Consider the following 23,866-nt stretch of genomic DNA (forward strand, 5'->3'; position numbering starts at 1 on the left):
ATGTCAAAACCAGCCATCACAACACAGGATTCCATCACGGTGGAGACATCGTTTGAAGAACACGTCACAGAGTTTTGTTATGGCGAATTACAGAACTTCCGGTGGAGGAGAAAGTGGACATCGTCATGGTTTGCGCTTTTATTGGTTAGTTATATGTCCCTTAATTATTATAACACGATAGCACAACGTGTTAAGGCAAAAATAGATAAATAAATGAATAAATAATGTCCACCAAAACAATAGCTTGTGGTACAGTGAACATGTATAATCTTGGTCGATATAATCTAAATTGCAGTTTCAGTTTATATAGCTATAAGAAAACATTGCGTATTCTCGATCAAAGTGTGTATTTGTCAAGAATATTCTTTATTTTATATTAGTTTTGCTATTTTGTTGAACACTGCAAGCATACATCTTTTTTGGAAAACCTTTCATTTTGCATAACATACTTGGAGTCCCAGAGAGAGAGAGAGAGAGAGAGAGAGAGAGAGAGAGAGAGAGAGAGAGAGAGAGAGATGCACTTTATCTTTATATAATCAGGAAGTTTTCAAAAGTTTTTGGAAAAAGTTGAAAACGAATAATCTGTACTCGATGGAAATAAATAATCTGTCCTAGTCTGGTACTACATGACCCCCCCCCCCCCCCCCCCCAATTTTCCTTCCCATTTTCTAAGCTTGTCAGATTTTTTTAAGTGAAGAAGAAAATAAATAACTTGTTCCCGATCTTCTTGAAATTAAACAATCCGTCCTCCACTGACATGCAGATACTAGTACTGAAATTGTCTGCCTTGGAAAAATTTGCCAGCCCCCACCCCTTGCGAATCAAATTGTTGTCCCCTTATTATAAAACACAGAATAATATTGTGATTGACACATAATGGGCTTACTTATTCTTTTTGACCTCCATTTAGGGTTTTTGATCATATGGAGGTTGAAATCTGTAGAAACCATTTTTTCAAAAAAGAAATAATTAACATCCTTTGAACTGCAGTTTCGTAATTTTTACGACAGGGAATTGTGTTATATTTCATGAAACTCTCATGTTCATAACAATTATGTGTCATGTTTGAAAACTCTGCATTGTAGGCGACTATTCCCCGGTGCATAGAACTTTAATAGGAGCTCTGCATCATAATCTGGGGATATCCGTGCTTCTCCTGTCCCAAGACAAAGACATGGACCTTCGGGTTCACTACTCCTGTTGGCTTTCAAAACCGTTACCCACGAACCTACCGTTTGGGCGTGTGCTATGCTTTGAAAAGTGAGTATAAATGTTATTACATGTATAGGTTGATTTACAGTTTAAACGCGCATGCGCAGTGTATTTTATAATGATGTCATCATTACCTTTAACCAAATTGCTCAGTTTATTGTACAGCATAGCATTTCTTGTGTGTAATGTTTTATAACGACAAGGAAACCCTCTTTCCCAAATATGAATAACACTGTTCATGATCAACTGTAACTTCAGGGAAATACTTGTTCAAATATGGACTATCGCGTCCCATCCCGGTAGTTTCTTGTTTTGCGAAACTGGTGCGTTATATAATGCGAAGCTTGAAAAAAAAAATACCCACGAAAATAAGCTTAACAATCTTTCGTTGTTCCTTATATTTAGATTTGACATAAGAAAATCCCATGCTATTAGAAAGTACATGTACTTTCCCAAATTGATTTAAGTAATTCGAATCAAACTAGTAATCTGTATTAAATTCTGTCTGCATAGATCTGTATGTTTTTGAATTTTTCTTGTTGCAGAACTAGAGGAACTGATAATGATTCACTCACTCGACAAATCAGAGACATGTTCAAAGTTTTGGTCCCTGTCCTCAAAAACCAAAGCACAACAAACATTACACCTTTACTGGCGACAGGGTGTCAGGTGATTATATCAATAATTATCATTTGATCACAGAACACAGGAATATAACAACATACATGTAGTTGCAAGGGAATATAGTTACTTGTCCATATGTACATAACAATGTTCTTACTGGTGTTGTGGACACAAATTGTTTAGAACTATTTTTTTTTACAAAGGTGGTAATTGACTAGTGGATTGTTCATTGAGGATTGAAAGGTTAAGAATTATGGTCAATATAAGGTTGAACTATGTAGAATATCTTACAAACTTTCGGTCTGTTCAGGAGAAGACAGGAAAAGATGCCCATTTATTGAAGGGTCAAAAGGTATTAGGTCAAGATAAAATCTAATGTACCTTTGTTACAGATTTGTTGTCACAATGCAAAGATTGATTTATTATATCTTGTTTTATATCCCATTCGAGAATTTCTAACTCATATAGAGACGTCACCATATACCGGTGAAGGGATTCAAACTTAAACCTTTACTCAGCACTCAAGGCCATTGAGCAGTGGTGATTCTTTATCTTGCCAACGCCTACCGTGAGACAGGACCTCCGTTTTTAAGGTCTCATCCGAGAGATCCTTGACTTTCACTAATGTTGATGTTGCCGGGCGCTTGGCGAAGAACAGTCACCAACTATGTTTACTTCTTAAGTTTGACACGGCGCGGCAAACGAGAATCGAACTCAGGACTCCCGATCACGAACCGAACGCCCTATCACTAGGCTACCATGACCGGTCCATGCAAAGATTAAAGAGATTCATTCTGGATAGAGGAAGAAAGATATTGATTCAAAGGCCAAAAAAATCAAAGACAGTGATATGTGTTAACTAAATTATGGGCAAAATTTAAAAGAGCTTCTCTTGACTTCTCAGTCACATACTAGTACTTGGCCCAACGATTCATGATAAAGAGTGTTGAAAAGATTCGAAAATATTTTTAAAGATACTAGTAGTAGACAGACAGACGAACAAACTTTGATCAGAAAACTTAACTGAGGTTGCGCTAAATCCAGAATGCATCACCTCGATTTGTTCAACAAAATCAGAGTATAACCTTGTGAAATACTTTCGATCACCTTTTATTCGCGAGAACTTTATTTTTGCGTTATTACGCGAGACTGCTAAATACCAAAATGGCCATCGCGCGAAATTAAAGTTTAGCGAAAATTTGGTGATCTACAGTAGTATCTTTATGATATTATGGTAATTAACCAAAGAAAATTATGTTCACATGACACAAGTATAATTACTTGAATGACAACTGTGAAATCAGTGAGTTATTTTTTCACGTCATAATTTCCATAGAACATGATATCTTCGTTTTTATTACAACATATCAGTATGATACCATTAAGGCCTCGACAAATGATACTCTTTACAGTAATAAGTGAATTGTCTAACTTGTTCTTTATGCAGCACTCTGACAAGAAAATAGTACTACAAGCGACAGTTCAGGGTGCCATCAGCTGGATCCAGGCGGGACTTCCACTGAAAAAGTTAAAAATAGTAGTGTTTGGCGATCAAGATGCTGATCTTAACAAGTGTTTCACCAGTTTAAAAGAGAAACATGTGAAAACGCATAGACTACAGGTTATTCTTATTTGTTTTATTGAGATACAAAAATTAAAAAAACATGTTGATATAGCAAATTTTCAGAAACAGGTGAAATTAATCCGTCATACATGTATCTGTAATTCCATATATATATATATATATATATATATATATATATATATATATATATATATATATATATATATATATATATATATACTATAAACGTGTTTTAATGTGCTTTTGAATGCTTCCTTTTAATATTTTAATTAACTTTGTTAATCGCCCTGTCATTCATTACGGCAGGTGATACTTACATGTAGAATTTCAGTAAGTTCATAGCAATTTTTATTTTATAGCTTTAATAGCATTAACTACATTTTTTCTTCAGACTTATACCAGTATCCTTTTTTGCTGCTAATAATAGAACTGAGAAAAAATATTTATATTTGTAATTTTTTATTTTAGAAGAAAAACATTCTCTCGTACGATATATTTCTTGATTACCAACCAAGTGATATGTCGATAGTGAAAACCTTGTCCAAGAATCTTAGAAACCGGAAAAAAGGTTCAACTATTTACTCCAATACTTCAAAGTTTGATGAAAAAGAAGTATGGCAGCAAGGAATCAAGAATAAAAATTAAATATACATGTAAAATGAATACAATGCCCTGTTCACACGCAGAGTTTAATTCGCAGTAAATTAATGCAAAGTAAAATGATGCGAACTAAACTAATGCGAATTAAATTGCATTCACGCGGCAGCTAATGCGATGTAAATTACGCGAATTATAATTTTATTTCTACAATTTATACATTTGTGGTATCTTTCTATTATTTAAACATACAGAGAACAAATATCTTCATACCTGTATGGAGTTTTTCGAAGGTCATAGGTCATTACGTGACCTAATAATACCTACATAAAATGACTTACTCTACTCTGAAATGTAGGAGGAATTTCGGTCGGAAAGGTATGGAGATAATAGTCCGAGCCAGTTAACTTGAAATCAAGCTTAACTTTATTAACTTTTACCAAAATATTACATTTGTAAATCTACGATATCAGTGAGGCACATTTACTATGATGTAGACACAGAGACACTGGCGACAACGCTTTCGATGATGCCGATGGACGTATGCTTACCGGAATGTTTGTGGCATGTATTATATCTATGATATTTTCCAGCAGATTTGCAAATTTATCTAGAGTTAAGTTTAATGAAGAAAAATTTATTTTATCAATACCATTCAGAGTTCGTGATGAAACTAAAGGTCTACATGAGACTGTGCAGGCTGACATAAACCTTATAGCACGTAGTTTTCTATTTTCTATGTAGAATCGCTGCAAAAGAACTGGGTTTATTACTTGTTTACATTTTAAATAAAACGATTATTCTTTTAACTGTATATTTTGTACATTTTTGTATATGAAAAGCATGCTAATTGCTACATAGAGCATGTCCTTTTATGGAGATATTATTACGCCGTGTGATTAGGTCACGTAATGACCTCTGACCTCAGAAAAACTTCATACAGGTATGAAGCTATTTGCTCTCTGCATGTTTATATAACAGAGAGATACCACAAATGTATATATTTAGCAATATAGCATGCTTTTCATGTATAAAAATGTACAAAATACGCAAGTAAAATAATAATCATTTTATTTACAATGTAAACGAGTATTTAATATTATAGTTCTTGATCGATTTTACATAGAAAATAGAAAACTACGTGTTGTACGCATCATGTCTGAGCTCCATAGATTCAACGTTTACCCTTATTTTTCTTGTAGACCTCTGAATGCTATATTTTTTTTTCATTAAACTTTACTCACAATTTGAAAATCTGTTGGAAAATATCAATGTAATGCAATCACGCCACAAACAGCTGACAAACACTTCGGAAGTTCGGTAGGCATACGTCCATCATCGAGAGCGTTGTCTGAACAATGTAAGCTGTCGCCAGTGTCTCCGTGTCAACATCATAAAAAATATATGCCTTACTCTGTGAAATCGTACATTTTATGTTTCTGATCAAATTTTATACTTGATTTCAAGTTAACTGGTCCAGACAAGTATCTCCATCCATCCCTTTCCGACCGAAATTCCTCCAACTTTTTATTATTAAACATCGGACGTATTTCTTGTGTTTTTTTAACATCGAATATGGGTTCTCATGAATACAAAAATTCCCAGACACTAATTTGCTCACTATAATTGATCATAAGTCTTTCACAGAATATTCCCTTCAAAAACAGAATCCTTTGCCAGATGAATTTGAAGTGTAACCGCTTTTCAAGCCGATTTACACCTTGCGTAATTTCTTAAAGTCTACGACGAACAGTTAGTGCAATATTTATACTCGATTATATTCGATTGTCCGTCTCAAATGTATAATATAAGTAATGAATAAGAAGTTTAAAAACTTCACTGGAAAATGAAGTGGGTCGGTACGTGATCAAATCTTCTGAGAAGGCCTTCGGCCTTCACAGGATTTGATCACGTGACCGATCCACTTCATTTCCCAGTGAAGTTTTAAACTTGTTATTCATTTCTTAAACAAGGCTATTCAGAGAGGCTATTATGACGTTATTTACAAATCATGTCGTATTGTGCAGAGCAGAATACATTTGACATAATGTCAAAGTGTCTGTACACATTTTAGTGATTAACATAATTTTCCTTTGTTTTCCACTCAAAAATAGCACAAGAACCTATATTTGACCATCGACATGTGGCATGTGACTTAATTCTGCCCTTACGCATGCATCAGAATTTAATTCGAAGTAGCTTCGCTTAGAGTTCACACGGAGCTAATGCGAAGTAATTTAATGCGCAGTAAACTAATTCGAATTAAACTAATTCGCATTAATATCTCCGTGTAAACGCGGATCCAATTAAATTCGCAGTGACTTACGTTTAACTCCGTGTGAACAGGGCACAACCTGGTAATAAAAACAGTAATCAATGTATTATACCCTATAATCAATAGAAATCATAATATTGTACGATTATTAGACATTGCAATTTTTAAAATTCAAAAAAAAAAAAAAAAAAAAAAAAAAAAAAAAAAAAAAACAGTTTTATATAGTTCAAGGTAACGTCTTTGCATTTACAGGTGGTTTTAGAAGACTAATGATCCTTTATAAGAATTGGGTCTGTGGAATTGAGAAGGATGCTAAACACACAATGAATCAAGAGGAGATAAAAGAATTAAGACGGAAGATGACATCATTAGAAAAAGTCTCTCGGTGGAGGAAGATTTTAAACATTTCTGCCCTAACCATTGGTGTATTTACCGTTTTCTTATTGATATTTTTTTCCTAGAAATGTTTTGAATGAGTGTTAGACGTATGACGAAATCTTATAATCTAAATGAGATTTGGCGATTCTTAATAACGTCATAAGGAAAAGGAGATAAGCCAAGTCAGTTTAGGTTCATTTTCGTGATCAAGCAATTTTGATTGACTCTGTAGCCGCTACCTTGCATAAAAAACCCAAAATATGATATCAGGCTTATTAAAGTAGCTCAGATGAATTCATTTCCATATACAACTCAAAATGATGAGGATATTTTTTCGTATGACTTTTAATGACCGATTATTTTTTTTAATGTTAAATAATTTCAACGCAAAATGTGCATTATTTTTCTTTGAATTGTTGTTTTTACTAGTGTGTCCATTTCATCATGCATCGGACACAAATTAACCATACATCGGACACTGTCCGATGCATGGTTATTTATTTCCTTTTTCATAGAACTATACATGCATAATCCTATACTGATAGCTGTTTTTGCAGAAATTAAAAAAAAAGAAGTATGAACAACACATTAAATGAAAATACAACTAATTGGTATGTGATTACTAGAAGTGGGCTCTCTTTTATTCTTACAATTGGAAGGTGATAACCCCCGAGACCAAGACGTAGTTATCGTATTTGAAGATAGGGACAGATAAGTGATGCCCCTAAAGTTCCTCCAGATTTGTAAATCAATATGAACATTCACTTAAAAGAGAGAGTAATTTTTAATGAAGCCTAAAGACTATTTTCATCGCTAATTAATAAGCATTTCGGGTGTTAATTAAAGGTCATTGCGATATACAATGTGTGGTATTTTTTTTAAAATGAGATATATAAAATTTGCAGTTAATAGCGAGCGCCGCTCGTCACTGCGAGCTCTAAAGGCAACGCCTGGGCGAAGAGAAAATTCGGACTTTGCACATTGATCCAAGTGAATTTTTTTTAGTCAGCCCACGGGCTGACTTGTTACGGTGGGATGAAACTGCAAGTGCGCTTGCGTAATTTGGAATTCTGGGGAAAAGTTGTACACGACTTGTTCTAAAGAAACTCGTGCTATTTGCTCCAACCAAAGGGCGTGATTCTTCACAAACACCCTCTAAACAAAGACGCGACCTCGATCTATTTATAGACTGCATTGTTCTTCGTCGTTTTCGACGAAAAATTAAAGAAGAGATTGTTCTAAGTGGGAAATATGATACTATGAAAATATTTCAGTGCTTCTTATAGAAGATGAGAAGTTTATATGCAGAGCACATTTAACAGTTTAACACTTGATATATATACCCTCAATCGCCGTTGCAAGTTCACGGATTTGTGTGTATTCCTCTGAATGCCTGATGCAAGACTCCCTCGATCAATAACTTGCATAAGACCTGTACGGGTCGGAATTCACATAATAATCCACTTGCACAATGGTCCCAAAACAGTGAAAAAAAGAATCTCTTTTCACTTTAATGATGAAAGTTATGAAAACGTCAGAAGATCACTTAAGATGTGTAAAGTCTTATAATTTACACGATGATAGACATGTAAGTGCCGCTTCTGCACGTGAACCGCGCCCACAGGTGAGAAACTGACCACAGTAGAACTTGAGAGTTGAGAGAAACTGCGCGGATTTATAGACCCCCCCCCCCCCCCCGATTAGAGAGAGTGAGCGAGATGGAATCCAGTATCAGTTTAGGGTGTACGTACTGTATGTATAAAATATTTTGAATTTCCAGTTTATTACTTTATTTTGGAAGCAATTCTTTTCTTTCCTATTACACTAAAATGAATGCTTAAATTTAGAAATTGAATTAAATATACGTACAGTATGCACCCCTCCCCCTTCCCCTATCATGCATTGCCTCGAACCTGCACGATTAAAAACTTTTATCTAATAATAATTAACACAATCTAACCCAAGGTCTACCTTCCTTTTAAGCATCATAATCTATATCATTTATAGAATTTAACAGTAAAATTGAAAATGTATACATTCTTCAACGTTCAATGATTGGGATCATAGTGGCTTTGTTCATTTCTGAGACGAACTTTATCTGATGTCAGCGCCCAAGAGAAATCAGTTGGAGGTCAACATAAAGATTATGATGTAGTCTTACTAAAATTTATTCTATTCTTTGTTATTTATTATGTACAGCAAATAAGAACAAATTGTTACAAATATTGTAACAATTCGTGTCAGTGTTACAAATAAGAAAACGAATGGGCGAATTTTAACTTAGACGACAATGACTTTTAATGAACACAACATGATGGATAAAACAAATCATATACCATCACAAAACAAGAAAGAAACTTTTTGTATTCCAGTGGCTGACTCTCAGCTTTTTTTTTAAAAAGCTAACCTTGTCCGTAGTTACCTGTGGTCCATACTTAGCGAATTGCATCTCGCCGCAAACCACGTTCTCGCGGTAGCAACAAAAGTTCAACAAAATATAAAATCACCTTAATTTAATGGATATATAGCAGATACATAGTAGATTAAACGTTTTTGATTAAAAATAGCACTGTTCAGACTTCGTTTTGGTAATGCAACCACATACGACGTCATATGACGTCAGAGTCTAGACGTAGCAAATGTCACGTGCGGTTTGACGAGCCCGGTCTAAATTAAAACTGAAAGGTATCTGCGCTCGCCCTAACGGTCGCACCGTCAACATATTAAAAAATCTGAAGCTTAAGAATCAGATTAAATAACAATATTTATTTCCATAGAATTATCACACCCATTCAATCCAAGAAAAAAAGCGCGAAGATAATTTACTTGTGACATTTGGCCTCGTGAAATGATTGTGTCACCCCTTTCGTAGAAGACAAATGGACTGATCCAGTAGTTTAGAAATGCAAAATAAATGTTACACGGACACGTCCGTATAAAGAATCGCAAAGAATAAATAGGTACATGCAAAAAAAAACTGAAGGAAGTAAACACATCAGTATTTTGCATCAGTAATATGACTCTTTCTTCTGCAAACTGTATTTGTTTAAATGCAGGTAACAAATTCCTATGTTAATCAACTTGCACAAAATCTAGCTTGGAAGGTTTTTTACGGTCGAAAAATGACCCTACTTGTCGTAGAATATTGACCCAGGGTCATTTTTCTAATTTTCGTCATTACACCGGCTTGGTGAAAATCACTACTCATATGCGTAGTACATGTAGGGTCTGCATTTGTGTTTAAAACAAAATCTTTTTCTTGTTGTACTTCTTGTTTTCTTTACTCATTAGTGTTTTTATCAAGTAGTTTTCTGTAGAGTGCAATATTCATGGTTTCGAAACAGTTCTAGGAAAGTCCCGTGACGAGACTCGGTTATCGTACGAGTTAACTTTATATCTTTGTTTACATTTAAAAACAAGCGTCTTTGACAACATTATATTTTATCTGTGGAAAACATGTGAATCATTCACGTTGAAGTTGACAGGTAATTACTTCTTTTGATTCACAACATTTTTACCTAGATGTCAAGATTTTGTAAGAAGTGAGATATACATTTTGTAACCTAATGCTTACCACATGCTTAGTCAGTTGGTGAACGATGCGTGTTTCGAAATAATTAAATCTATTATAAATTTTATAGAACTTATACATGTATTTATATTGTTGCAAATTCCTGTGGATGAATGATATGTAAGTATCCGTATGAAAACTCATACATTTATTATAGGAGAATAAAATAAAACTTGGTTTTACAATTGTATAAGAATTATAGTTCTGTATACGTGGCCCTATAGCTGGTGATTAGCGAAATCTCCCAGTGGTGGTTGTAACATGCATTTGCACACCTTAGAGCCTCGGCGATTAAAAATTAAAGTTCCAAATTAATTTTTGATAATCTTCAGCTATACATATATGTTTACACTGTCGTACTTCTACATAATGATTATGGTCACTATAATATTTATATTATCAATTATATCTTATTCAGTTATAATCATTACTCGTATAACACACAGTGTGAATTTAATCAGTTTTACATGATTAATTTTCATATCTATACCCGATATGTATAGTATAGATAACAGAATATTCTAGTTCTATTTAAAATATTTTAAACTTTAATTATTTACAGATGGATAAATATTTTCAGTCCATGTCCATATTTTCATATTTTTGACACAGACACATAAATTAAATGTAAACAAACAGAGCAAGGTTAATAATCCATTGCTTTTCCATTTTCATCCAATAGGTCATCAATTCAAAATTTAAAATAGAACTGAAACAACATTCAATTATGAAAATTTTTAATTGAAATGAAATAATTTATTCTACTGTGGATTAAAAAAGTTAAAATTATCATGATATATATTGATATTACTGCTTTATTAATTTCATTAAGTTAATGATCTCATTTAAAGTTTACCTTTCTGACTTGTATAACAGAAACAATTATTCTCAAGCAAATACGTATTAATACAAAGGATGCAAACTTTTTCTGCTACTCTCCTGGCAAAACAGAGAGTCATAGGGGAGAACTGTTCCATTGATTTACACTACTTCATTTTGTTGATTCCATTTATCATGACTTTATATCAAAACAGTTTATGAAAATATTATTGAATGCTTCCAAGATTGGTTGGTTTGTAGTACATATACACTGTACGTAAAGAAGAAACTCACTAATCGAATCATTCTTTCAAATAATGTAAAAACTGTCATGGAATTTAATATTATCAGAAATAAAATATGATGTAAAATTGGATATTTAATTTTATTTACATATTGAAGCTCATTCATTAGCAGGAATTCTAGTTTAATTACTTTTTTAAAATTTAGGATGTCAAAACCAGCCATCACAACACAGGATTCCATCACGGTGGAGACATCGTTTGGAGAACACGTCATAGAGTTGTGTTATGGCGACATTACAGAACTTCCGGTGGAGGAGAAAGTGGACATCGTCATGGTTTCCGCTTTTATTGGTTAGTTGTATGTCCCCTAATTATTATAACTTGATAGCATATCGTGTAAAGGCAAAAATAAATAGATAAATAAATAAAAAATGCCCACCGAAACAATAGCTAGTGGTACAGTGTATAATCTTTGTCAATATGATCTAAATTGCTGTTTCAGTTTATATAGCTATAAGAAAACATTGCGTATTCTCGATCAAGGTATGTTTTTGTCAAGAATATTCTTCATTTTAGATTATTGTTTGTATTTTGTTGAACACTGTAACCATAAATCTTTTTTGGAAAACCTTTCATTTTGCATTTATTAACATACTTGGAATCCAAGAGAGAGAGAGAGAGAGAGAGAGAGAGAGAGAGAGAGAGATGCACTTTATCCTTTGTAAGTTTACTGAGTATAACCTTATACAATTAGGAAGTTCTCAAAAATTTGTATTTCTTTTTTTATATATTTCACATTTTAATCATTAAGGGACGACCATTTGATCCTGAATTGGGGGGGGGGGGGGGGTGGCAGATAATGTTGAAAATAAATAATCTGTCCTCGACTTGACTTACTGACTTATTCCTGTTTGCTCCTTGTGGAGCATAGGGTAACAACCACACCGCGCCAGCGGACTCTGTTTTGGGCTATGTTTTTCAATTGGGCCCAGGTAAAACCTGCTTCTTTTGCCTCCATTTCTACGGATCTTCTCCAGGTTTGCCTGGGTCTCCCAACCCTCCTCTTTCCTTGTGGGTTCCATTCCAGAGCCTTTTTTCTGATGTTGTTTGGAGATTTACGTAGAGTGTGGCCTATCCATCCCCATTTTCTCTTCTTTATGTTGATGTAGATGGGATTTTGGTTGGTTCTCTCCCATAGGCTGTTGTTTGATATCGTGTCGGGCCATATCTGATGTTAAGGATATGGCGGAAACATTTATAGACAAAAGTTTGTAGTTTGTTATTTATAGTTTTAGTTACCTTCCAAGTCTCAGAACCATATATTAAGAGAACTGGTTTAACATTTTTGTTAAAAATCCTGATTTTGCTGTTGATGGAGAGTGCTTTAGAATTCCAGATTTGTCCTAGGGTATTGAAAGCATATCTTGCCTTATTAATTCGGCTTTTGACATCGTCATCTGCACCACCACCCTTGTTGACAATACTCCCAAGAAGTGAATCTGTCAGTTTCTTTGATGTTCTACCCATTTACCTGGATTGATTCCTCCTGTTTGGTATTGATTCTCATCACCTCTGTCTTCTTGGTGTTTATTTTAAGGCTAGTCTTTTGAGCTTCTGATGCCAATCTTGTTAATTTCTCCTAAGCATGTTGTTGCTTCTATGAGAGCAGATCAATGTCATCTGCAAAATCCAGGTCCTCAAGCTGTTTCTTGAAGGACCACAGCATTCTGGTCTTTCTGCCCTTTGTTGTTTCCTGCATGATCCAGTCAATGACTATCAGGAATATGGTTGGTGAGAGGATGTAGCTCTGCGTTACTCCTGTTTCCACATTAAAAGGATCCTTTAGCTTCCCATTTTGAATGATGTGGCATCCTCATACTGATTTCTGATGACGCTTATGAACTTTGGTGGAATTCCATAATTCGGCATTAGACTCCAGATGGTTGACCTATCCACACTGTCGAAGGCCTTCTCAAAGTCCACGAAGATTGAATAAAGAGGAGACTGCCATTCAATGGACTGTTCAATGATAATACGAAGTGTGGCAATGTGATCTGTGCATGATCTGTCTTGGCATAACCCTGCTGATCTTAGTTTCTTGTCCAATGCTCCTTTCATTCTTTCCAAGATTACTCTTGATAGGATCTTACTGGCAATAGATTAAAGCATGATGCATCGCCAATTTCCAAACAAGGTCCCTCTTTTGGGGTAGTTTAACCAGGTATCCTGTTTTCCACGCATCTGGTATTTTTTCCTTTTCCCATATTTTTGCAGATATGGTTGTAACATCTCTGCCGACATTGTTGGAGTAGCTTTGAGAACCTCGGGAGGGATAGCATCAGGACCAGCTGCCTTTTCATTTTTCAGTGTGTTTATAGCCTTGGTGATTTCTATTCTAGATGGTGGTCCTGCATTGATGTGAAGGTCTTTCATTGGTGGTATGCTTGCAAGACTGGGTGGTGATGGTCGATTTAGAACTTCCTTGAAGTGCTCTACCCATCTAGCTCTTAGTCCTACATCCTTGTGATATTTTTGCCTTGTTTGTCCCTCACTGGGGTGTTGGTGTTCACATTTCTTCCCGACAGTGTTCTGGTTATTTCGAACAGCTTTTTCATGTTGTTCTGTCTGGCTGCTCTCTCTCTGCCTCTTCAGTCATGTCATGGACGAACTACCTCTTGTCCTTCCTTGCACTCTTTTTGACTTGTTTGTAGGCTTCTTTATATTCTGTTCTCAGTTTCTCTGTTTGCTTAGTATTAGTAATCTGTCCTCGACGAAAATAAATAATCTGTCCTAGCCTGTTGCTATATGAACACAAACCTTTTTTAAGAATAAGAAATAATTAACATAGTTTGAACTGAAGTTTCGTGATTTTTACGACAGGGAATTGTGTAATATTTCATGAAACTCTCATGTTCGTAACAATTATGTGTCATGTTTGAAAACTCTGCATTGTAGGCGACTATTCCCCGGTGCATAGAACTTTAATAGGAGCTCTGCATCATAATCTGGGGATATCTGTGCGTCTCCTGTCCCGAGAAAAAGACATGGACCTCCGCGTTCACTACTCTTGTTGGCTTTCAAAACCGTTACCCCCGGGCCTACCTTTTGGGCGTGTGCTATGCTTTGAAAAGTGAGTATAAATGTTATTACATGTATAGGTTGATTTACAGTTTAAACGCGCACTCGCAATGTATTTTATAATGATGTCATCATTACTAGTAAACAAATTGCTTAGTTCAATGATGACATCAAAAATGACAGCATAGTATTTCTTGTATAACACGAACGTTTTATAACGATAATTAAAAGGAAACCCTCTTTCCCAAATATGAATAAAACTGTTCATAATCAACTGTAACTTCAAAAAAGATAGATTATCGCGATATATCCCTGTACATGGAGTTTCCCGTTAATTTCTGGTGCGTTATAATGCGAAACTTCGAGAAAAAAAACAATGAAAATAAGCTTAATAATCTTTCGTTGTTCCTTATATTTAGATAAGACATAAAAAATCCCATGCTATTAGAAAGCACATGCACTGTTCCAAATTGATTTAAGTAAATCGAATCAAACTAGTAATCAGTGTTGAATTCTGTCTGCATAGATCTGTATGTTGTTGAATTTTTCTTGTTGCAGAACTAGAGGAACTGATAATGATTCACTCACTCGACAAATCAGAGACATGTTCAAAGTTTTGGTCCCTGTCCTTAAAAACCAAAGCACAACAATCATTACACCTTTACTGGCGACAGGATGCCAGGTGATTATATTAATAATTATGAATTGATCACAGAGCACAGGAATATAACAACATAATTGTAGTTGCAAGGGAATATAGTTACTTGTCCATATGAACATAACAATGTTCTTACTGGTGTTGTGGACACAAAATGTTGAAAACTATTTTTTTTACAAAGGTGGTAATTGACTAGGGGTTACCTGGTACATGATTGTTCATTGAGGATTGAAAGGTTAAGGATTAAGGTTAATATAAGGTTGATCTATGTAGAGTATCTTACAAACTTTCGGTCTCAAGTTTGTTCAGGAGAAGACAGCTGACCAGGAAAAGATGCCCATTTATTGAAGGGTCAAAAACTATTATGTCAAGATAAAATCGATTGTACCTTTGTAACAGATTTGTTGTCACAATGCAAAGATTGATTGATTGTATCTTGTTTTATATCCCATTTGAGAATTTAAAACTCATATTGAGACGTCACCATATACATGTACCGGTAAAGGGCTTCAAATTTAGACCTTTACTCAGCACTCAAGGCCATTGAGCAGTGATATCGAGGACGCCCTACCACTAGGCTACCATGACTGGTCCATGCAAAAATTAAAGAGATTCATGCTGGCTAGAGGAAGAATGATATTGGTTCAAACTCCAAAATATCAAAGGCAGTGATATGAGTAAACTCAATAATGGCGTGAAAATTTAAAATAGCTTCTCTTGACTTCTTAGTCACATACTAGACTTCAAAAGATTTGAAAATATTTAAGATAAGAGACAGACAGAAGAACAAAGTTTGATCAAAAAACCTCATCTTCAAGTTTGTGCTAAATCCAGATGGGTTGTTGCCAAAATATATAACTTTGTGATATAGTATCTCTAAATCCAGATGGGTTGTTGGCTTGTTGCCAAAATATATAACTTTGTGATATAGTATTTATATGATATTATGGTAATTAACCAAAGAAAATTATGTACACATGGCACAAGTATAATTAATTGTATGACAACTGTGAAATTAGTGCATTATTTTTTCACGTCATAATATCTTCCTTTTCGTTACAACATATCAGTATGATACCATTAAGGCCTCGACAAATGATACTATTTACAGTAATTAGTGAATTATTTAACTTTTAAATATATCTTGTTCTTTATGCAGAACTCTGACAAGAAAATAGTACTACAAGCGACAGTTCAGGGTGCCATCAGCTGGATCCAGGCGGGACTTCCCCTGAAAAAGTTAAAAATAGTAGTGTTTGGCGATCAAGATTCTGATCTTAACAAGTGTTTCTCTAGTTTGAAAGAGAAACATTTGAAAACGGATAAACAGGTTCGTCTTATTTGTTTTATAAAGATACAAAAAGAACATGTTGGTAGCAAATTGTCAGAAACAGGTGAAATTAATCCGTTATATCTGTAATTCCATATACTTGTATACATGTATATGTGTTTACTATAAACATGTTTTAATGTGCTTTTGAATGCTTCCTTTTAATATTTTAATTAACCCTGTTAAACGCCCTCCCATCCATTTCGACAGTTGATTATATTTAGAAATTCAATAAGTTCATAGCAATTTTTATTTTATAGCTTTAAAGGTGCATAGACACAGATTTGAAGTTTATATTTTCTCAAATTTTCTGTATCATATCACAACTCATATGTTGCTATAGCATTTCACACGAAAATAAAATTAAAAACTTATTTAATCTGGAATTTATTGAAACTACGAATTTCGGGAGGCGTTTGATTAACACATCCTTGCACTTGCACAATTTTTAACTTTATCCTTAATACTTAAGAAAAGTAGCAATTTTGTTGTGTATTAATGAATATTACATCTATAATCCAGAAAATTCAGAGTTAAATGTGCGAAAGCAAAACCCACCTCACTTAAGTATTGACAGTCCGTGCTCAATGTTGTGTAGTTGTGTACAGAGTTTAACAAATTGAAAACACCCGTGAAACGTAAACTGTTTTTGTAAACAAGGCACGAGCTCTGTTGTTGTTAATGTTTACGTTTCACCGGGTGTGTTCAATTGTTAAACTCTGCACACACCACTGAGCACACTGACAATACTGGTGAGAGGATTTTGCTTTCTACATTTCTACTCTGAAATTTCTGCATTACAGTTTTAATATTTTTTATTAATAAACTACAAAATTGCTACTTTTCTAAAGTAATAAGGATAAAGTTAAAATTTGTGAAATTGCAAGGATGTGTCTATCAAACGCGTCCAGAAATTCAAAGTTTCAATAACTTCCAGATAAAATAAGACTTTTATCAAATTTTCGTATGAAATGCTACAGCAACATATAAGTCATGAAATTATACAGAAAATTTGAGTAAATATTAACTTCAAATCTGTGTCCAAGCACCTTTAATAGCATCAACTACATTTTTAAGTATATTTATTTCATCAGACTTAATTTACCGTTATCCTGTTTAGCTGCTAATAAGTGATGTGAGAAAATTATTTTATATTTGTATTTTTTTTTTAATTTTAGAAGAAAAACATTCTTTCGTACGATATATTTCTTGTTTACCAACCAAGTGATATGTCAATAGTGAAAACCTTGTCCAAGAATCTTAGCAACCGGAAAAAAGGTTTGACTATTTACTCCAATGCTTCAAAGTTTAATGAAAAAGAAGTCTGGCAGCAAGGAATCTTTGATCTTATGATGGGAAGTAAAAGGTTCGTGAGACACAGTAGAGGTGTTTTTGAAGTATCCTACTGTAGATTGAATGTTATGAATGACATAGCCCTTGGGGCCAAACGTCGGGAGAGGGGGCACTGTAGAAATTTAAGAGTTAAGATTTTTAAACAGAGTATTACAAATTTTTAAAGCCAAGAAAGAAATTTTGTCGTTGTAAATGAATAGTACATATTAAAAGCAATCTTCTATTTAGAATATAGGCTATTTGAAAAGGAAAGGGGGATGGGCGAGAAAAGGATTTTATTTGGTAATAAATATAAACAATAAAATACTTTCTTTGTTTGTTAGTATGGGAATTAACGTTGCAGCTATTGCGGACAAAACATTCTGCAACAGCTGCAACATTAATTCCCGTAATAACAATCAAAGAAAGCATTTTATTGTTTAAATAATGATATTGATATTATGGTTGAGAGCCACGAACCATGCTATTTTGGCTTATGTGGAAACACTCTGTTCTTCGTGATTTATCTTCAGTTTAACTTACCCAATATACATCTTTTTCGTCTCTTCACAGAATTGTTCCAGTACTGACCTGTAGCTTTGTTCAGAGTGGAGAATGTTTGGAGATGTTCAACATGGCGATCTGCTGTACCCGTCGCCGGGGGAAGGATTTTCTAGTCCCTTTGTATTTCGAAACAATTCAAATTATTCCAGTCAGCATTAGTCTGGTTCAGTTCCTTGACTGCAGGTACTTTGTATGCAGCATGCCCTAAAAGTCCTAAGGCTTTTTTTCTAAATCAAAATTAACATAAACCATTTTTAACATCAAATGCACTCGTTTCTCTGCATGTTGAGGGAATCGTGTATGAACCACAATGTTAAAGAGAAGAAACATTAGAAGTTCGTACTTGATACAGATGCTTAAATATATATATTGTAAGAATTTGTCAAGAACAAACTCAAAATCATTTAGTTTGGAGAAGGGGGGGGGATATCATTTATGAGCAGAAGGTGAACGTAGATGTAATGTTTACGCATCATTATATTTCGAGAGATAACCTTCGTCAGTAAAATGAAACTTTTGTCTATCCTTAATAAAATTTGTGTCGTGAAGTTTGTAATTATGTACACGTAACTGCACGGTAAGCATAAATCTGTGTTTGTCATGAGTTTATCGAACTTTGAAGAAGATACCAAGGAACCCTTTGTATTTAATTCTATAAAATTATTTGCTTATAATTTGTTCAAGACGAAACATTTCCGTAGCTAGGGTAAAAGTAACCACTTAGTACATGTTATAGGGTACGAAAAGAGGGCGAGACAGCTGAGGAAAAAATGGAGATGGCATGCATTCGACTTATGTTGACAGAGCCAGAAGAGGAGGAAAAAGTTACTAGTGAGGGAGAAAACCAATTCAGTCATGACGTCTTTATTTCCTACGCTCACAAAAATCCCAATGAAGCGCATTTATTGCTAGTAGAGTTTGAAAAACAGTTTCCAGATCTTGACGTTTTCTTTGACAGACAGGATTTACAAGTCGGTATGATAAGTCTCACCAGTGTTTATTTATATCTGTCCAGAAAGGGGGAGGGGCTTCAAATTTTAACGTAAAGAATGAATGATATTTTTTTACTCAGGTGGTTTGTGGCAGAAGAGTCTGTATTACTCCCTGGACTCGGTGAAATGCGTTATCGCCCTTGTATCACGCAGTTATTTGTCGTCTGTGATTTGTCAAGAAGAATTCAATATCGCATTGTATCGCTGTCATAGGACAGTGAGTATTCACCTCAGAGTATTTGACTATATACAAGCTGTCTTACAAGTGAAGATGTTTCAATAAATATGTTTAAAAGATAAGGACAAAAAATTCTTTGCCAATGCACAAAGTAGAATTATCTATAAAAGATAACTTTCTTAAAATATGTATATGTATATTGAATTTTACCAACTTTTCATCACATATGTGGTCAAAAGCATCAACAAATGCACGGCAGTAACAGCCCAAATAATTTTGAATAAATAACAAGAGTCCCATGGGCCACATTGCTCACCTTGGCACTTTGGCCAAGAAAACGAAGAAATCAATTCAGTATTGAAAAGTTTAAATATACATGTATCAGTGGTCCCAAACTATTAAGGGGGAATGATTTGAACAAACTTAAATTTACACTTACAGATGATGCTTCAATATTTCTTTGATAATTAATGGCTTTAGAAGATTTTTTTAAATATTATATTATCTTCTATCCCCCCTGGGGTTATTGGTTGATTTGAACAATCTTGAATTTACAATATCTGAGGATCCTTCTATATTAAAATGTCTTGGCTTTGCTGTTCTCGAGAAAAGGAATTTTAATGATCTTTCCTATATATTCCTATGTAAAACTTTGATACCCCATTATGGCCCCAGCCTACACCAGGGATCAAGATTTGAAAAACTTGAATCTACATTACCTGACGATGCTTCAATATTAATATGACTAATCATGGCTTTGCTGTTCTCGAGAAGAAGATTTTTAAAGATTTTTCCTATAGTATTCCAATTTAAAACTTTTATCGTCCTTCCCCCGGGGGTCATGATTTTTACAAATTTGAATTTATACTACCTATAAATGCTTACACATGAGTTTCATATTTTCTAGCCCACTGGTTTTTAAAAAGAAGATTTTTAGACAATGTCATTAATTTTTCACTAATTCCTAATTATCTCCCCCTTGGAAGAAGGCGTGGCCCTTCACTTGAACAAACCTGAATCCCTTTAGCCATGGATACTTTGTGGCAAGTTTGGTTGAATTTGGCCCAGTGGTTCTGGAGAAGAAGATGAAATTGTAATTAAGTTAATGATGACGACAACAACGAGAATAGACAACGGACAAATTTTGATCAGAAAAGCTCACTTGAGCCTTTGGCTCAGATGAGCTAAAAAACACAAAATTGTATGGCTATAATTGGTTAAGCTGAATTTGGACATTAAAAGATATAATTGTAATTCCAAATCCTTATATAATGAATATTGTAACTTTCCAGCCAGAGGATTTTCTACTCATACTTGTTTGCATTGAGGATCTGCCATCTGTCCCTTGTTGCTACGGTGAACATAAACTGATAGACGGCAGAGGAAACCAGTACAATGAACTGGTCCCCAATCTTGTTAAGGATGTAGCACATTGGGTTCTAGAAAAGAAAAGACCAACTTATCTTGCAAACACATCTACAGAGGTAATTAAAAGTACATGTAATCTGATAGGAACAGAAATGTCTTTATCCTTGGACTTTTTTTGGTTGGGATGGACTTATAAATTGAAAAAAGTATTTTCTTTTACAGGTTTCTCAATATTTCGACTTTGCAAAGCAGTCTGAAATTAGAAAGAAAGCAATTTATGACAATTACAACATGAAAATTAATAGCATCGAGAGAAAGGTTCCTTTTGATATGAAACCTTTGGACCAGTCTTTGTGTCACGTGGTGGTCAGCGTCAGTCAGAATGACCTCAGTTTGGCCACAAGTTTCTTGCATCAGCTGCAGAAAATTAGTCCAGACATCAACACTGTTCTTATCAGCGACAACACAGGCATTGATTTGAAGTGCTTACAGACAGCTCAAAAGATCGTTGTTTTTATATCAAAACAGTATCTAGAGTCAGCTCATCACTTAGAAGAATTATTTATCGCCATCATCCGCCAGCGGAGTGAAAAAGAGAGGAAGGTGTTATACGTCTGTCAGTCCATGGAAGTAGAGAAACCCGCCTTTGCAAATTTGTTACCAGTAGATGTGTGTTTGAGGGATGAGTATTGGGAAAAGATGTTCAATGAATCAAGCAAAACGGTCAAACTGGATATAATGGAACTGAAAGGGTCATTCTCATACAAATCACAGGACTTTGCAGCCATGACCAAACTAGCAGACGAGATATTGCTTGAATTGGCAGGGTTTGTAATTAAAAAAAATCATTATGGAGGAGTAAGGAAAAAATTCTTGAAAGTCAAGTCCTCTGCATATGCATTTTAAAAAGCGATTCTTTCAATTCTATTCCAGATTACATTCTTAGAACATGTACATACATTCTCTTTTTTTTTTTACTTCAGTATCGAGGACTGTACTTTTTCTCACCAAGTTTGATCAGGATAAAACTGACTGAATTTGTTATTTAATATGAATTAGTAGTTCATTTATGGCAACCGATAACATGAATAGCAAAAATACTTTCATTTCAGTCACACGCAGTCTAAACCGTCACCAATCATTGCAAATGCAGGGAAAGGAAACTCAAATGAATTGGTGGAATTAGAGAAGGTAAATGAATATTGGTCACTCTGTAATACTGATTTATTTCATGTTATCAAAATGAATTATATTTACGATTTAAAATGTTTTCTTTCTAGTGTCTTTTAAAAACGGGACTTTCTTCTAAGAAATTTGGGGCAGATTCAACAGATGCTGTTTCCAGATCTCCTGCAAAAGGAAGCAGCTTGTCCAAAGAAAGAACAGAAAATGTTCCAAAATTGGAACCTCCCACATCAGAAGACAACCATCCAAACCAGTCAGTTTCAAATTCTAGATCTAAAAGTGCACCAACTAACACTGGAAACAAATCTTCATCATGCAATATTCTATAGACTTCAAAATCATGTCAAATTTTTGAATGTTTACAATTTTATACCATATTTGTAACTCTGAATCTTTTTAATTTTTTTAAAAATTTGTATATATTTACACTTTATTATCAACTATATAATTGACACTTTATTTTCAACTATATAAATGATGACTCAGAGAAGATGTAAGAAATGTTGTACAGTTATTTTTTTATTTTTGCTACAATATTTTGGTCAAAGGAGGAATTTTGTACAGTAACACGGGTAGGGTTGGATACCGTTAAGGATGAAACGGTACGATACCATACCGGTATTTTTAAAACGATACGGTATTTTTAACGATACGGTACTTTACCTCGATGAATGAGAATGAGGGCTCATTTTATAACAAATGTGTTTTCACCAATCCGCAACCATTCGATGTTATAATCTAAAATGACCCTATAAACTATGTTCTATTTCAATCTTTTAATAAATCATCAACAAAACAAATAAATTGAATCTCAAACAAATTAATTTAACTAGATACAGCTGCATGACCGCTTCACCCGGTTGCCACTTGCCAGGACCCATTTTGTTTGTTCGCACTAAACGACGAAACATTAAAAATGGATAGAGATGCACATCACATTTTTGCGACATTTTGCATTTTTTAGTTACAATTATTATCAGTTTTTATAAATAAAATTAAAACAAGATTAATGTGATTTTTTTTTTTTTTAAATATACGTATTGATTTACCTCGAATATCGGCAGTCAAAAGCAAGTACCATACTAAGCATCCATTTCGTTAATTAGCCTACCCTTTCAATGCGCGGGGAATTTTATTTTAGCGAGTCTGGAATCTCTTTTTTTATAAATCATTTTGAATGTATTAAAATCTTTCAAAGATTGAGAAATACCGTTATAGTACCGGTATTAAATAAAACGGTATTTTACCGGTATTTTTGAAATAACTATTCGGTACGGTATTGGTACCGAGTACCGGTATCCAACCCTAAACACGGGTACAATATACATTCAATTTGATACTTTATTGTCTATATACATGTATTCATTCTGTTGTTGTTATTATTTATTTTTATTCGGATCATTTAATAAAAAAAACAAAGAAATGCAAAATGCAGTTTTATTGGTAAAAATTGAATTAGAGATATACATTAACATCCATATTTTGGTTGACACGGAAGACATTTTGGTGTGTGTGTGGTCAATTGAATCTCGTACACCTTAAGGCAGATGTAAATAGTATTTTCTCCCAAGATTTTGTACCACACAATCTTTATGAAAATATCAGACCAAATTAAAAGTAATATTAACAATACGGAATCAAAACGCAAAGACTTTTCAAGCATATTTTAAAAAGATTTCACAGTCCCCATGGTCATTGAATGAGTTTCTGAAAGTGTTTTCTTGCTGAGCTCAACTTTGGAACACTTCTACAAGAATGGAATTCAAACGCCATTACTTTATATGAGAGAAAACCAAACTGGTCATTAGGCAAATGTCCCTGTAGAATAAAAAGTAATCAATACTGGCTACTAAATTGCCTCTACTGTTGACAAAT

The 23,866-nt window shown here is 34.2% G+C and overlaps 1 protein-coding gene across 1 annotated transcript; it reads left to right on the plus strand.

Moving 5' to 3' along the window:
• On the plus strand, nt 1-22,320 carry LOC133178163 (uncharacterized). Its single transcript, XM_061312911.1, has 16 exons — nt 1-144; nt 3,284-3,457; nt 3,890-4,033; nt 4,377-4,396; nt 11,512-11,657; nt 14,262-14,436; nt 14,943-15,066; nt 16,202-16,372; nt 17,551-17,738; nt 18,278-18,451; nt 19,005-19,243; nt 19,341-19,477; nt 20,731-20,922; nt 21,029-21,633; nt 21,919-21,997; nt 22,087-22,320. The coding sequence occupies exons 1-16, from the start codon at nt 1-3 to the stop codon at nt 22,318-22,320; spliced, it is 2,946 nt and encodes a 981-aa protein (XP_061168895.1).
• The last annotated feature ends 1,546 nt before the right edge of the window (nt 22,321-23,866 follow it).

This window comes from Saccostrea echinata, unplaced genomic scaffold, assembly GCF_033153115.1.
Source record: "Saccostrea echinata isolate AGI-Se365-2 ecotype Australia unplaced genomic scaffold, CSIRO_AGI_Sech_v1 ptg000002l, whole genome shotgun sequence".
Classification (NCBI taxonomy): domain Eukaryota; kingdom Metazoa; phylum Mollusca; class Bivalvia; order Ostreida; family Ostreidae; genus Saccostrea; species Saccostrea echinata.

Excerpts from the sequence above, each read along its gene's own strand:
- LOC133178163 (XM_061312911.1), top strand. The coding sequence starts at position 1 with ATGTCAAAACCAGCCATCACAACACAGGATTCCATCACGGTGGAGACA. Across the intron at positions 145-3,283 it reads CATGGTTTGCGCTTTTATTG|CACTCTGACAAGAAAATAGT; the intron begins GTTAGTTATATG and ends TTCTTTATGCAG. Across the intron at positions 11,658-14,261 it reads CATGGTTTCCGCTTTTATTG|GCGACTATTCCCCGGTGCAT; the intron begins GTTAGTTGTATG and ends TCTGCATTGTAG.